The following is a 17,017-nucleotide window of genomic DNA, read 5'->3' on the forward strand; positions in this document are numbered from 1 at the left end:
ATTATATACTCGGGGTAGGCATTTCCCATCCAATATTGGCTGCTGGATCTCTATGATGTTACGCTGGCTTTGCAAAGCATCATGGGGCTACACATCTAATTTTCAGGGGAAAAATTCAGCAAACATGGGCAAACCCAGCAAATTTGCTGTAAAAAATGATTTGGTGAATTTCGATGACCAGCGCTATTCAAAAGGTATGCATGCACAAAGATAACCAATGGTTTTCGAAGGCTTTGGTTTTACACATGTAGAAAGTCCACAAAATTACTATTTTACAATTTAAAATTTCAGACCTTTCATGTTGGTAGTCTATCCTTTTTGCAAAGGTAAGCTTCCATTTTTTTTAGTTTAGCCTGCTGTCTCTACTAACAATTCTGGTTTCTGTACAGAAAGCTTATAGTTAACATATAGTTATAATATACATCATAAAAATCGGGCTAAACTCTTTAAAGCACATGAAACATAAACATCATGCCACAAGCCATGATACTAAACACATGTACTCTTCCAGAAAAGGTGCATTTATAATAAACTAAACTGAAACCACTTGACTACAGACAGGTGATCTCCATTGAACTTATTATATGACTTGTAAAACCAACTGGTTGCATCAATGATGATTTAGGTATGTCAAATGAAAAGAAGTGTATACTTATGCAATCAACTGTTTTGCTTTATATTTGCAACTAATTCAGACCACTTTGCAGAGACCAGTTTTCGCTTTGATGTTAGAGAGTCTTTTTCTGAAGGTCAGTGGGGGAAAAAAAACAACAAATTAAATCCACTGTGATTTGATGTGTAACAATTAAATGCAACATCTTCAGAAAGAGTGAATACTTTTTATAGGCACTGTATCAAAAGAAAAAATACAGTTGGGAATAAACATGTATTAACATAAAAGAGGGAAAATTTCAATTATGCCTTACATTTTCAATATTATTGAGTTGTAATTTAAAAGATACATTAAAGAAAATAAACTAATGCTAACCTCCAAAACCTCTCTCCTTAAGTTCCTCTCCTTGTATAACTGTTAAACCCACTCCTAACTCTGAGCCAACTTCTTTAATCTCCTAAGAAAGCAAAACAAATAGTTATCATTAGTAAATAGGGTGACTGCCGGTTCTGTTAATCATAAAATGTCAATTTGTAAAAATGAAGATTTCAGCTTATGCTCATTCCTAACATAAACCTCAAACAGGACTTAAAGCTACTACGGAAACACTATGTTACCCCAGTGATGTCTGGTTACCTAAATCTACGAAGTCACTCTTCTACCTCAAATTGTGTTTTCAGAATGTAATGACTGCTTCATGTTTTAGGTGAACATGAATAATGAGATTTATTTTGAGTGACACTTTCAGCCATAGCTTTATATCTGTCCTGGCCAGGTTTGTGATATCTGAATATGCTTCAAATCAAGTCTGTTATAGAAGTAACGGCAGAGCATGAAATTAGTGGTATTACGACAGTCAGAGGCTAGCTGATTCCATGCTGGACTAGGAGTGTTAATAATTACTACTTAAATTAGCTAATAATATTTTTCATTGAAATTAATTTCGACTGAAGATTTGTGAAAATCTGTACTTTTATAGTACAGGCACTTTACAAAATTCTCCATGGAAGTCTAAATCAGCTGGGTAGGTTAACTAACAAAAACATGCAGGGCAGAGGATGAGAATTACAGTTTGCCCAGGGGTGTGTGCAATCAGAAAAATGCACAAAGTTCTGCTAGTTTTAATCTGATGTTGATGCTCCAATTATTCTTATTTAGTAGGTGGTTTGAAACTTCGGATAATTTAGGTGTTTTAACCACTTCTGCTATAAGTAGTGTAGGTACTCTAAATCAGCCTGTGCTTTGGCACAGCCACTGTAATCCAGTTATGAATGTTTTGAGGAGAAAGATTGTTCATGTTCAAGTTGTAGCATGGAAAAGAAATCCTGAAGTAATTAATCAACAAGGGGATGAACAATGTTTAATTATGTTGCTTTCACTTTAAGATATCTATAAATATACACAGATAACTTCAGTAACATTTTGACTAGTTAAAAATGATATCTCTCTATTATAAAAGGAAATCTTGAGACAAGACTATTTTGAAGAGATTTTTTCCCAGTACCGCCCTCCTCTCAACCATTTACGGTTAACGGCACACGCCCACGGTCCTTTCACCTCTCATTTGCGTGAATGCTTTTGTAAGACACAGTTCCTGCGCTCTCAATTCTTATAAATTTTTACATTTTCCTCACTTTAAGTTACCAAAAAAAGACGACTTATGTGCAAATCTTAATGAAGAATTTCATCCTGAAGGGTTATCAACAGAAGAAATGAATACACAGGCAATCCTAGCACAGAGAAACAATGATGTCAAACGAATTAATGCGAAAATTGTCGATCAGTTACATGGTAAATTGGTTAAATGCGTATTAATAGACCATGCTGAAACAGTTGGAGGTGATTGTGCGGAAGATGAAAACATCAACTTACAATATCCCATAGAATATCTACAACTGTTAACACCGTCCGGACTTTCACTGGCTGAATTACTGTTTCACGAAGGATGTATAGTACAGTAATGTTATTGAGTAATTTATGTCTGAGTGATGGGCTATGAACAACTGCTCAAAGTTGGATATCTCTGGGTCCACGGTTCTTAAGGCTGATCCTCCAATTAGCTGTGATCCACCTAATCTCACTGAGATTGCACAGGTAATGAACCAGCTTCTCCAGGCTGGTGGTAAGGCTGTCCTCCTGGCATTGCAAGCGATCTTTGCTTCCATTTGGGAGACTGGCATCATCCTAACTGACTGGAAAACGGGACTTGTCGTCCCTATCTGGAAAGGGAAGGGTGATCGCCTGGATTGCAGCAACTACAGGGGGATAACACTGCTGTCGGTGCCGGGTAAAGTCCTTGCTAGGGTCGTCCTCAATAGGATCCGTGATCACTTGCTCATCTACCAGCGACCGGAACAGCCTGGTTTTATGCCTAACAAGTCTACCATTGACCGCATCCTTGCACTGAGGGTTCTCATGGAGCGCAAACGCGACTATCGGCAGAGCTTCTTTGCAGCCTTTGTCAATTTTCGCAAAGTGTTCAACTCAGTTGATCGAACTGCCCTGTGGAACATCCCGAGGGTTCGTGGGATCCCCTCGAGGTTGCTGGATATCATGGCTGGCCTGTACACTGGTACTGTGAGTGCTGTGCAAAGGTGAGGCAGGACCTCTGCATTTTTCCCAGTCGATTCTGGGGTTCGTCAGGGATGTGTTCTTGCACCTACTCTGTTCAATGCTTGTATGGACTGGGTGCTGGGCAAGGTCATGGGGTCCAGCAACTGTGGGGCATCTGTTGGTGAAGAAAGATTCACAGATCTTGACTTTGCTGACGATGCTCTGATCTTAGCGCAGTCAATGGAGGCTCTGATCGGGACACTTGAGACTGACTGAGGAGTCTGAGTGTCTGGGCTTGCGAGTGTCCTAGATAAACACCAAGATCCAGGCCTTTAATGACCTCTTGGGCACAGCCATCAGCAGTGTGTCTGTTTGCGAAGAAAGTGTTGACCTTGTTGAGAGGTTTACTTACCTTGGCAGTGACATTCATGTCTCTGGTGACTCTTCCTGTGAAGTCAGTAGACGGATTGGGGAAGCATGGGGGGGTCATGAAGTCGCTGGAAAAAGGACGAAGGTCCAAGTCTTTAGAGTCCTGGTGCTTCCTGTCTTGCAATATGGTTGTGAGACATGGATGCTATCCAGTGACCTGAGATGAAGACTGTACTCCTTTGGTACTGTGTCTCTCTGGAAAATCCTTGGGTACCATTGGTTTGACTTTGTGTCGCATGAGCGGTTGCTCATGGAGTGCCGAATAAGGCACATTACCTGCATTGTGAGGAAGCGTCAGTTACGGTACTACAGCCATGTGGCGCATTTCCCCGAGGGTAATCCGGTTTGTAAGCTCCTCATTGTTGGAGACCCGAGTGGCTGGACCAGGCCAAGAGGTCACCCACGTAACACCTGGCTGGGGCAGATAGAGGGTAATTTCCGGAGGGCGGGACTGGACTGCGTGTCTGACGGGGGGGTTTGCAAACCGAGATCCCGAGTTTTTGCCATGTAGTGGGTGCGGAAATGCACTGTACCAGTGCATGCTCCCCAACTTGACTTGGCTAGATGGGCTATGCAATATGACAAGATTAGCTGTATTGAAAATTGGTTGAATAATTCTGACATGTAAAATATTAACTATAATGTAGTACATCTTCCGTAGAAAACAGACACTAAAGGAGATCTTGATATGCAATTTGTATTAAAATGTTTACAATTTTCCCGTTAGAATAGCTTTTGCTATGACAATTAACAAATCACAGGGACAAACATTTGAAAAACTCGGTTTATTTATTAAAGGGAAAGAAACGATCTTCACTCACGGGCAGTTATACATTGCGTTGTCACGATGCAAGTCCAAACACGGAATCAGAATTCAATGAGATATTGACAAAAATTTTATTCTAAATATTGTTTTTACTGAAGTTTTACAGTAAAAGTGTAAGTTTAAAAAGTATTTGCACGTTAATTTCAAAGCCAAACAGAACGAAAACGTATATCGCAACGACTACCTCTAATGCAACATGAAACAATTTTCTTTCAATTTATTACGTTTCACTGTTTTTTACTATGATTAATGACTCGCTGTAAAGTAAAATAGTTCTATTATGCATATATAACAATTCCCATGAAAATAATCTGTTTGAATTGTACATTCACGAGCGTCAGAGCCACGAAGTGGCTAGCACATATCGCTTGCACGGGGGTTGGCGAGTGAAGTGAGCAGGGAGCAGAGCCCCCTAGTTTTAAATAACAAAAACTGTATTTTATATATTGCATCCTTTCAGGTACCTAACAGTTGCATTCTTACCAGAGACTAATTACAGATACTTACACATAAAATGCCTTGGATACAGTGTGCCCATTGTGAAGAAAAACTAATCTAATTAGTATTGAGTCTAATAGCAAAAAATAATGGATAGTTACCCAGCTTCAACGACTGTTACCAAGAGATACTCAGAGGCACAGATAATGAACAGTCAGCTAGACAGTAGCATTACTTATAATATTGTACTTTTTATTTTTTAGATTTATAGAGTCATGAACAATTTAAATTCACAATTGCCAATGTTACCATTTTCTGGTGCTTTAGATCAGTGTTTCCCAACCTCGATCCTGGGGGCACACTGTGGCTGCAGGTTTTTGTTCCAATCAGATTCCTAACCAGTGACAACACCTGAGAACACTGATCTCATTTAATTAGCTGATATTATTTTTCTTTTATTCTACACTAGCAAAATACCCGCGCTTCGCAGCGGTGAAGCACTGCCTTAAAATTTTTATTAAGAAGAAAATTAAACCTTTTTAAACCGAGGGAAAATATGCCAATAATTATTTGTTAAGGATCTCTTTGTATACCACATTGTGAGTTCGGCCCTCCGGTTGCAATATGACCCAGCTGTGCACTGAACTTACTCTTGAGCATGCAACGTACAGTTGGCCATGTGAACAGTAATCTTGTTTCAGATCTCACAGCTTGGATTGCTGCTGTCATAATCGGTTTGAGTTTCATGGTTTGTTTCAATTACGACAGCATTTGTAGGACTTGTGTTGAAGAGACATTCGGCATCTGTCAAGCGTTGTAAGTATACAACCGGTTTCATCGATAACTTCACATCCAGCTTTTGAGAGTTTAAACATTCATAAACATCAAAGTGTCCACTACTGAAATCGTCACCTGTCAATCTAAGATGTTTAAGAGGCATTGGCGGTTGTCGAAAGGTGTAAAATATTTGGCCATTTCGGTACACTTGAAAGCGACAATTCAGCGGCAGCCATCAACTCACATGCAGATGCATAGGTGAAGGGCATAAGCATTTCACTCTTATAGTGCTCCTGTGTAGTATAATTATCTCCTGTACCGTCATCAGTCCACACCTTGAACCTGTCCCAGTCATTCAATACATAAGACACAATGTTCCTCCGGATATCAAGAGCGAGCCTGATATGGCTGTGCAATATGCAACAAAGAGAATGGAAAAGGCAGGAGCCATCTCTGGATATGGAAACCACTCGGTAAGTGACAGTTCTTTGATCGATGGTGATCACCTCGATAGACATGTTAATGCGGGTACGGTTGGAATGATAAAGGAAATGGGTACCTGAACAATGTAAACTAAGTCTAAAATACCTAAACAATAACTATAATTGTAATAAATGAACAATAAAACAGCGGAGAAGCCGTGGACTAAATAAAAAGGCTGTAGTTATCAGCAGGGAGACGTGAATCCCGTGGCGAAGCAAGGAAGGGAATGTAGAGACTGGAGCGACGGACGGCCTTATATAGGCAGGCAGCCAACAACATGGGAGGCGTTGGGATGTGGGACCCAACGCCGCCTCACACGGTGACCGAGCTGCAAGCTATGGACGTATATATGTACGTAAGTAGGATTCAGTTAGCGTTGGGAACCCGCGTACCAAATTTCTTGAAGATGGGCCCATAAGTAACAAAGACCGTTGAAAAGTTAAATATGGCGGCCGACAGTGGCATCATACCATTGAAATAAGTACCAAATTTTAGCCTTCTACCTACACGGGAAGTTGGAGAATTAGTGATGTTGGAAAGTTCAATATGGCGGCTGACAGTGGCGTCATACCACCGAAAGAAGTACGCACATTGGTTTCAGTTAGCGCAGGGAAGCCACCTACCAAATTTCGTGAAGATGGGGCCATGAATAAGAAAGTTCAACATGGCGGACGTTGTTGACCGTTACGCGTAGAATTTCGAAATGAAACCTGCTTAACTTTTGTAAGTAAGCTGTAAGGAATGAGCCTGCCAAATTTCAGCCTTCTACCTACACGGGAAGTTGGAGAATTAATGACATTGGAAAGTTCAATATGGCGGCCGACAGTGGCGTCATACCACCAAAATAAGTACTATGTACATTGGTTTTGGTTAGTGCAGGGAAGCCACCTACCAAATTTCGTGAAGATGGGGTCAGCCTTCTACCTACACGGGAAGTTGGAAAATTAGTGATGTTGGAAAGTTCAATATGGCAGCCAACAGTGGAGTCATACCATCGAAATAAGTAAATAAATTTTGTAAAGATGGGGCCATAAATAAGAAAGTTCAACATGGCGGACGTTGTTGACCGTTACGTGTAGAATTTCGAAATGAAACCTGCTTAACTTTTGTAAGTAAGCTGTAAGGAATAAGCCTGCCAAATTTCAGCCTTCTACCTACACAGGAAGTTGGAGAATTAGTGATGAGTGTGTGAGTGAGTGAGTGCTTTGCCTTTTATTAGTATAGATTCAGAAAAGCACAGCAGCATGATATTTACATTTATAAGACATTTAGGAATATTTAATAAAAACCATCATTTAAAAACTGCATTTTGTGTTTACTTGTTATAATTGACTAATGGTTAAATGTGTTTGATAATCAAAAACATTTTGTGTGACAAACATGCAAAAGAATAAGAAATCAGGAAGGGGGCAAATAGTTTTTCACACCACTATATATAATACCAAACTTAGTTTTCTAATTTCTATATTGTTCCCAAAACACAGAACTTTGGAAATAACACATCACATCACTAGTCCAGGAGTCCAATTAAAAGCCGAAGCTGGTTGGAACAAAAACCTGCAGGCACAGTGTGCCCCCAGGACCTAGGTTGGGAAACACTGCTTTAGTTAGCACTTCATTTTATCATTCACTTAAATTTAAAAAGAATTCTAGGAAAAATTGAGAATTCTTGTGTAACTCCATTAGATTTTTCTTGTCCCCTACACTCTTATGAATCCATTCTCTCTTAGGGAATTTGGAAACTATTCTGCATAATACAGGTTTAAAGCTATTCTCCCTCTCATAACCATCAACAATATATAATAAGCCAATTTGCAATATTTCAATATCACATTAACTTATAACTGGAGTCAGAAATAGTGTTTACCAGCTTCTACGATACCAAGTTTTAAAGCTAAGTGAAAGTAAGAATTGTACCTGGAGAAAGTCATCAGTGTTCATCTCACTGCAGGGTGTATCCACTATTCTAGCAGCCATTCTAATGCTTTCTGCCACATTTGTCAAACACTGAAAAAGTAATTAACAGAAAAAAGCAATGATTAAAGACACTTCAGAACTTCACTTAAGAGGTGTTTTTAAGTTAAAGGGTACAATAATGTGACATATTAGTTAATAAGGAATATTCTACAAAAAGAAATCTTTTCTTGTTGCTAAACTATGTTAAATTATCTAACAGTTTAGCAACAAGAATATTTTTGTAGAATATTGCTTATTTACTAACATGTCACATTTTTGATTATAAAATCAAACACTTTACAGAAATGTGGGTGGTTTAAAAAAATAGATACATACAGATACATAATTAAGTTAAATATGTAACTTAAATATGTATCTATTTTTTTAAACCATCAACATTTCTGTAAAGTGTTTGATTTTATAATTAAAAATGTAAGGCCATTTTAGAAGCAATTCTTATATGATGAAACTGATTATTTAGAATTAACAGAATAGAGCCTTTCATTAAAGACACTGTAATTGTTGACCAGAAAAAGTTCCAAAATTACAAAAACATATTTTTGATAAAGCTACTTGAGTTGAACTGCTCACAAAGAGAAAATAATTTGAAGTAAAAGACTTCCCATTTTGAACAATTAAACAAATAAAGAAGAAAAGGAATCCAGTTCAGGGTTTTGCATTTCACAATTCTGCAGTGTAGATAATTAAAGTCTATAATTCAAAAAAAATGTCACTACATACAGACTATGGACAACACGCTCACTGGTTGTTTACATATCTGATCCACTTGATGACTGCATATTTTCTTCATTTTTGTAAATATTAGATTATACATAATTTATTCCTATTTCTAACATCAAAACAAGTCTAACAGAGAGAGAAAAAACCGCGAACAATTCCATTAATTTGGCTTTAATTCTAAATAACGGATGTGCTGTAGCTAAAACACTGAAAGCACGATGATCTGGGTATTTCTCAACTACTGATTCAAGTGCATTATTAGCTGAAAATTAATCAATAAATTCGAAAAAAATTGTAAATACTTAAAATTACTTCTGGATATTATGTATGTAAGTGAAGGAAAAGTCTCTTACCATTAACATTGACTTGGAGAGTGGACCATCATTGGGCTCGCATAAGATGAACTCGACTGTAACTTTTTGCTTATCACAGCAGTCAGAAAGAGATAATTTCCGATTAAAAAGGGGAAATGCTCTAGCAATTGCACAAGTGGAGGGAAATACTGTAGTCTGCTCACAGACAACCTGGGTGGGGGGGAAACACATTTTTTTTTTAATCTTTCAGATTTATACAGATCATCAGCCTCACAGTAGATAAACCACAAAGTCAGTAGAGAAAAAATAAATTTGATTGCATAAACAACTGATTATAAATGTAGTTTTCACCATGTGCAGAGTCATTGCAGACTGAGATGGGGTATTGTCAACAGGGCTCCTTGCTGTTTTTCCTTTGATCAACCTACTCAAGTGCTGAAGGAATTCAACATAAAGTTTACCAGTTATAATGGACTTTTGAGGCTTGTAATTAATATGAACTACAAACTTAACATCATAACAATTGTGCACATGGGTTTCCCATTACTTACTTGAATATCTTTGATGTTTCAGATTGACCTTGTTTTCATTGTTTCACTGTTGTCTGAAATTTGTGTCATTGTGATTATCTAAGTTTCATTACTAATTATGATATGCTTCTCCTTGTTTGAATTCATTAGCTCGAAACTCTGCTTTGAGTACAAGATGCAGAGATGTTTCAATTTAGAAGTTAACATTCTGAGCACCAATGTTCGCAAACCTAATTTTCTGGAGAATGGATTCAGTGGATCCTTGGCTAATCACCAGTGTCTTCTATCTCACACACAATTACTCTTTAATACTCCAATACTATTCACTCAATTACAGAAATATTTCTTTTGGTTGTTAATTCCATGGCTATTCATCAAGACGTATAGTGCCTTAGTGTATTCTGCAGCCCATCACTTGACTGTGGTATATGAAGGGGCTACATATTTTCTAGGCTAAAATCAGTCTCCGAAGGTTTATTGTTCATTAATATTAGAAAAATCAATTATATTCATAATTGTGTTTTTCAACATTAGTGTTGACTTCTTTCAGAAACAATTCTATAAACCATATATGCTATAAAGTTATAATTCACATTTTAGTACACAGGACATCATTTTTGACCAGCTATAAAATGAGAAATGTACAATTCCTTTTGAGGGTCAGGTTGTAATCTTTTTGATCATCTGTTATAGGTCTAGATGACATTGATAAAAAAGGGAACTAAACTGAACTGCAGCATCAGTTATAAAAGTTTGAATAACCATACATAAATACCTTTCTCAACAATCATCATTAGTACTAAACAAATTGTCCTATAGCACTATGTGCAATTTAAACTAGTGATTAATTCAAGTACACTCCCATCAAATTAAACTGAAAAAGAATTTTACATTTACATTCCAACTCACTCCAACGCCCCCTCCCCCCCATTTGACACTGCTGTTTTCACATAGACACGCTATAACAGAGGTAAACTCAAATCATGATGGCGGCTCTACATCGGATCAAAAATGCACTTTAGCCATCGCTGTACTTTGTATATGTACATGGGAAGCTCTGCACTCTACTTGTGATTGTAGGAAGTAAGTAAATAAATAAAGGTAAATAACATTCGATCTGGCTTTTATGTAAGTAACATAAATGTTAATGTTTTGGGCACATGCACCATCCTTTTTATTCTTAGAGCCGGGGGGTGGGTGAGTTGGGATTGTGAAAGAGGCTGAGACAATAAAACCGAATAAAAAAAAAAAAACAAAGCTAACCTTTACAAGTATCATAAATTACACCAGCTGTTACGGACTGGAATCAAATGCATGTTTTATTCTAAAATAGTAAGAAATCGAGCAGCTCACTTCTCAAAACAGACTCGTCCGGGATCGAACCCGTGAAGCTTTGATTACAGTCAACAGTTGATACCATTGCGCCACCGAAGCTGTCATAGCAAATGCGTGTCAATGTCGCATCCTAATGCGGCTTCTTTTTCTGCAGTTATATTTTTGAATGGAAGTGCATTTGTTCCGTTATATTTGTACCTTTTGTGAAAGTGTTTCTTTGATATTTGGAATTCAGGCGTCACACATTATACACTTCATGTCTACATTTTGTCAATTATTACTAAAACATGAAAAACGTTTCTGTTTTAATGATGTGTTTACATAGATCGTTGTAGACACGGGACACACATGAAATGCAAATATAGTATATAGTATTTATAAAAGGTGTCATTTTGCTTAACTTTTCACTTTATACAACTCTAAGCAACTGACACGCAGGTAAACAGACTTGAGCTGAGAAAACTGTGCGGGGTCGGGGGATGTGATAGCAGGCTGCTTGCTGTTTGTTGCTTATCAACACATTTAAAAGACAAAAGACGCTGACGGAGAGGTGCAAAGCATTTTAAGGTGGGAGGGATCTACGAGTTTTTTCGTAAGCTCTGGTAATTCTAGTGTTAAGAGCAGAACTGCACAAAAATAAACTGTATAACAAAATAATTGGCAATTAAATAAGTACAGTAATTACTTATTAGGAATCCATGTATGAATCTGTGTCATTAATGAATGGTCAAATTTTTATTGAGCACACACCAACATAAAAGTTTTCACTTTTTCCCCAACTCACCACAATGTACTGATGACCTCTACCTGGTAGACAGCTGTGGACAAGCAGTGTCAGAAAGTGGGCTGATGAAGGGGTGTTGTGCCTGCTTAGTTTTGCTGGAAGTGCAGCCACTGTAGCCTTATCTAGCCAGAGTGGGCAAGAGTCAGTTGGATTTGGCCTCAGGTTGCTTAAAGCAGTCTTCCATGTCTATGACAGCAAGAAAATTTTAATAAACACATTAAGAAAGAACTTTTTTTACAAATTGAAAACTTGGCATGCTGCTAGCTCTCAACCAGGAATTTAGTAATTACAACCAAAACAGCTCTACTAAAATCCATGTAAAAGTGCTGTTACTACTTATGCCCACTTTTAAACAATCCATAAAATGTATACATTAGGTAATACCTAAGAACTTGTGTCATCTGAGATGAGAAATAAAGCAGTTTGTACAATTTCAGGATAATAAGAATATAATTAAAAAATTATTCTTCCATTTTCTAAACCCATTTCTTCTATTGCAGGGAGACGAGAAGCCCATGTTGAAAGTATCAGGTACAAAGCTAGAATCAGCCATCACAGAACACTAATACAGCAACTTAAAATAATCAATAAAACATTAAACATTTATTTAAGATGATGCAGGAAAGTGAAGTGTCTTTATAATAAAGCTGAAGGTTCAAACACAACATTAATGTGGAATAAAGAAACCAGTGTTCTAAACATAACTAGAAAAAAAAATTGTAAATATCAGTAATTTAATAAAATTACACCACTGGTTAATTTTGCTCCCTCATCCTTACCTGTGCAGTTTTTGTTTTTTCCTCCCGATATCTCAGCTTCATCACAAGTATATCCATTTTAGGGTGACATGTAACTCTTAACCAGAAGTGTGAATGAATGCATTAGAACATATACGGCAACTTGCAGTCTATGTACAAAGGAGGGCACTTAGAAGTGCTGCAGTTTGTTCTCCCTCAGGGGCTACACTCTGGGGACTTAGATAACTTAAAATCTGCACAGATCACTTTGACTAATGGCTCTGAATTAACTCTGCATGTCTGAATGTACTCTGGATTGGTACTGCTCCCAATGTTGGTTTTTACTTTACACCTGATGTTGCTGTAATATGATCAGATTTTTCCACAACACCAGAATTAATTAAATGTCAGATTTTTTTTTTCTTTTTAAACAATTATGAATTTCTGTAGAAATCTCTACATTTAGTATATATTCTCCATTAATAAAATGAGATAAGGTAAGTAACAGACAAAAAATATATAATTTTTGGGTGAAGTATTCTTTGAAATCATTTCAGGTATTGCAAATAAGTGATCTGTCCAAAACCAAGGAGAGGTACTATGAACATGAAATCAGTATAGATCTGAGCAGTTATGGTGAAGAAACCTAAAATTCCCCTGTCAGGTTCTTTTAAATGCAAAAATAAAACAGAAGCATTATGGTGTACTTAACAGCAACACAATAAGCACATGATGGCAGACATTGCCAACAATTGCATTTGTGCATGTAACTGCAAATTCTCATACTGCATGCTTCGCTATAAAACTTGAATCATTTGTAGAAGTATCTTAACTGTGGCATAACAAAACTGACATCTCAATGTAACATTATTCAGAAATTTATTTTATTTGCAAAACAAACTGGTAGAGTTCAGCCTTTACATAACTGCACACATTTGACCAAATTATTACTTTGTGTAATATATGATTCTGTTAAGCAGATACATAACATTTTGATCAAATCTAATTGAGACATTTATACCCATAATTGACTTTTTGATACTGACTTAGTATGATGTACTAAAATAAGGTAACCAGCAGCCATACCACATGCACTTCAGAAGATGTCATCCACCTGAAGCTAAGCATGTTTGGAACTGGCCAGTACTTGCATGGGAAGCTATCTAAGAAAACCTTTGGTTGATGCTGCAAAAAGTGTTGGTGAGGCCAGCAGGGGTCACTTACCATGTGGTCTGAATGTGGATCCCAAGGCCCCAGTGCAGTAAAAATAGTGCTATCCTTCAGATGAGATATTCAATCGAGGTTCTGACTCTCTGAGGTCATTAAAAATCCATGGGCATCCTTCATAAATTGCAGGGTATAACCAGACTTCCATGCTAAACTGCCTTCCATGGCCTGGTCATTCTAACCCTTTAATCATCCCATCACTAATTCTCTCTCTCACCACTCCACTACCTAATAACTCATGTGTGGTAAATGTACCAGTGCAAAAATGTCTGCCATCACATCACACAGATGGATGATGCACATTAGTGATGATTGAAGTAGCTCCCCACTAAGAAAAGCAGCTTGAGTAGTGAGAAATTGCTATGTAAATCTAAACAATTATTATTATTGGGAGCATTATATATGAATAATACATGAATTATATATGGAGCAGTGAACTATGAAACAACTGAAAACTTACTTCTATTGTCTTAAGCATTTCTGTTTTTTGTAAATCATACTGCAGTTGCTTAATATACTATAATTATCATCCACCTTAATAAAAAGACAAATGTTTGTGCGTGTGGCTGTCTATCTATGTTTCCTTTTGGTTGCTAGGGTTAGGATGAAAATTTTAAAATAGGCAAACATTTAGAAAGAGGTAAAAAAAAAAAAAAAATCAAAAATTATCAAAATACTAAATAAGGGTCTAAAAATAAGAAAATTGGTCTTATCAGCCTATTCTGTTGTCCAAAATTTATGCCAGCAACAGGATGGAAGTGAAATACTTCAGAAGAATCTAGTTTAGGGTTTTGGTAATTTACTGTTCTTCTGTGTGCAGATGTAAACACTTGCAATATTCACACTTAGTGGTGTGTCCAACTGCAAAATTGGGATTGATATGAATTATGATATATGAATTCAGAATGATATATACTGCATACATGCACATATAAATATATTGTGTAAGGTTTAGTCAGAGGACCACTACTTAATGGAAGGTCAACATGATGCTGTTGCCCGGCCTGCTATCACGCTGACCAAAGGCTGTCCACAATCAGTTAAAATCAAACTCAGTGGACTCAATACCAAACACTACTGTAATTAGTGATTGTGTATAAAATGTCATTAAACTGAGTTAATACTTACAGTAAAGATTACTGTTCTCCAGCATTAAAGCCCAGTAGATGCCTTGTGACAAGTGTTCTTCCTCACAGTTCTAGAAGGCTTATCACTGGATGAGGAACAAGGATGTGTTGGTTTCCAGGGTGGTGTTTTGATGTTGGGGTGAGATATATAGTGTTATAGTATTTTATGCTAAGTGTAGTTTCAGTGGCTATGAACATGTGCTGCTATGACATACGTATGTTGAATCCAAATTAGTAACAGAGGTGCAAAGAAGATTTCATATTAAGTTTAATGTGTCTTGGTAAGGAGGAATTCCTTCTTTTGGCCACTATTTTAAAGTGGCAATAAATTTCCACTGAAAACTGTAAGGACACCAGAAAATGCCAAAAAGGGTGAGAAAGGCAGCAGAGTGAAACCCTTAGCATTCTGTGCCATGCCAGTCAGTAGCTTTAAACATTTCACACTGGGTTGTTCAAATTCTTTATCAAAATCTATCCCATTACCCATAAAAGAATTATGCAAAAATAAATTTTCCTCTTGGGGAATAAAAGTATATCAAATCAAAAAATATCAAAATAAAAATACAAATTGAGTTTACAATTTTATTAGGTAATTTGGCTATGCGTCTCAACTTTTGAACTCTGTTTTTTGAGCTGTTTAATGGAAACCAGTATATACTGAACAATTGGCAGACTCATTTAGAAACATATATTGTTAAAGGTGGAGCGCATTTGAAAAATATTTAAGACAAGCTAAATTATCTGATCCATGAGTGACAAGTTAAGTAACCATTCATATTGTTTCAAAAACCATTAAACGAGTGGTATCTCATCTTTACACTGAGCATTTTACACTGGCAGTAGGATACTGCTGAAATCCGTCTTCTGTTTTAAAAGATAACTATTGTATTCGTTAGCAATATGTCTGCTTTCCACTTTCTCTTTTTAGAAACATTAATGAGTGAAATATGCTTGTAAGGAAATAAACAACTTTCTTATAATATGGCCACTGTTATTTGCATATGTATTGTTCAGCTGTCACTATGCTAATAATCTGATTCTTGGGCCCCAATACATTATCGACTGTGTTATTTGGTCCTCAGTTTAAAAAATTTGAGAACCCCTGCTCTGTATGTTCCCAGGGTTTCTATTAGATTTTTTCGATATCATAAAAAGCATGTAGACGAACTTCACTAGTACTTTTAAATCAGGACTAACTGTGCGCTCTGCGGTGCTCTGGTAGCCCGCCCAACTCTTACTCTGTCATCGATCCCTGACGCCAAATTATAGGAGACCCCCACTGCCTTAAATTGGTATAAACTGTTTCACACAATGGCTGGTATACACACAAAAACTCGTACCGATTTTACAGGTGGCAACCAGAAGTGATCATTTTGAAAGAGGAAAAAAAAATCAAGGACATGGAATGCAACTCGCCATTCTCTCGCAGGTAAATACAATACCATTGCCTTCTACTAAATATTTTTGGAGACTCTCTACCGCCTCATTCATCCTTTTAAAAAGTTTTGTTTTGTAACACTAAATCCTATCGCTTCTTGCGAACCGATCGTGATTGCAGTAACGTACTTTTTTCAGTTTAAGTTCTTTTTTTTTTTTTTAAGTTTCACAGCTACACTCACCTCTTCATCAACGCGGGGATGCAGCTTCCCCCGGACCTGCGTCCACTGCAGTTTCAACAGTTTTCCCAATTCACCCACTATCAACACCGGGCAATTCTTGGGATCAACGTCTTCCATCGAACATTCGCAAAATTCCAACTCTGCAGCAGCCATGTCCCCCAGGTACGCGTCAAGCTTGAACACCCTGCAGTTTTCAGTCTTGTTTAACGCTTCCTCGATGAAGCCCAAGCACGCATGCCTACCGCTTTTCCGGCTGCGCGCCCTCCAGGCACCGGAAACTCGCGCCTTAAAGGGTCAGGACGCGCGAGTGAGAGCTGCGGAAATACTGAATAATAATGTCAGGCTTTTTATTATATATAGCCAAATATTGCACTCCTCGTGATACTAGATGTTTTCCTAACGCCAAAATAATGTAGTTAACCGCTTGAGAGGGCACCATTTTCAAACAACAATTGTGAGCATTCATGGCAGGACCTTGAGAGTTAAATCCTTACTTAACGCCCGACTCTGACAGGAGATGCTTCTTGT

General features: G+C 37.4%; 1 protein-coding gene across 1 annotated transcript in view; it reads right to left on the reverse strand.

Moving 5' to 3' along the window:
* The window catches only part of LOC120530342 (probable aminopeptidase NPEPL1), a 36,304-nt gene extending 19,568 nt beyond the window's left edge, over positions 1-16,736 (reverse strand). The window contains exons 1-5 of the mRNA XM_039754760.1: positions 16,490-16,736; positions 11,780-11,965; positions 9,170-9,340; positions 8,037-8,126; positions 989-1,070 (exon numbers count right to left, since the gene is read on the reverse strand). Coding sequence (XP_039610694.1) covers positions 989-1,070; positions 8,037-8,126; positions 9,170-9,340; positions 11,780-11,965; positions 16,490-16,642 — 682 coding nt within the window. The 5' untranslated portion in view covers positions 16,643-16,736. The remainder of the gene's footprint in view (positions 1-988; positions 1,071-8,036; positions 8,127-9,169; positions 9,341-11,779; positions 11,966-16,489) is intronic.
* Between the last annotated feature and the right edge of the window lie 281 nt (positions 16,737-17,017).

Source organism: Polypterus senegalus, chromosome 5, assembly GCF_016835505.1.
Source record: "Polypterus senegalus isolate Bchr_013 chromosome 5, ASM1683550v1, whole genome shotgun sequence".
Classification (NCBI taxonomy): Eukaryota; Metazoa; Chordata; class Cladistia; order Polypteriformes; family Polypteridae; genus Polypterus; species Polypterus senegalus.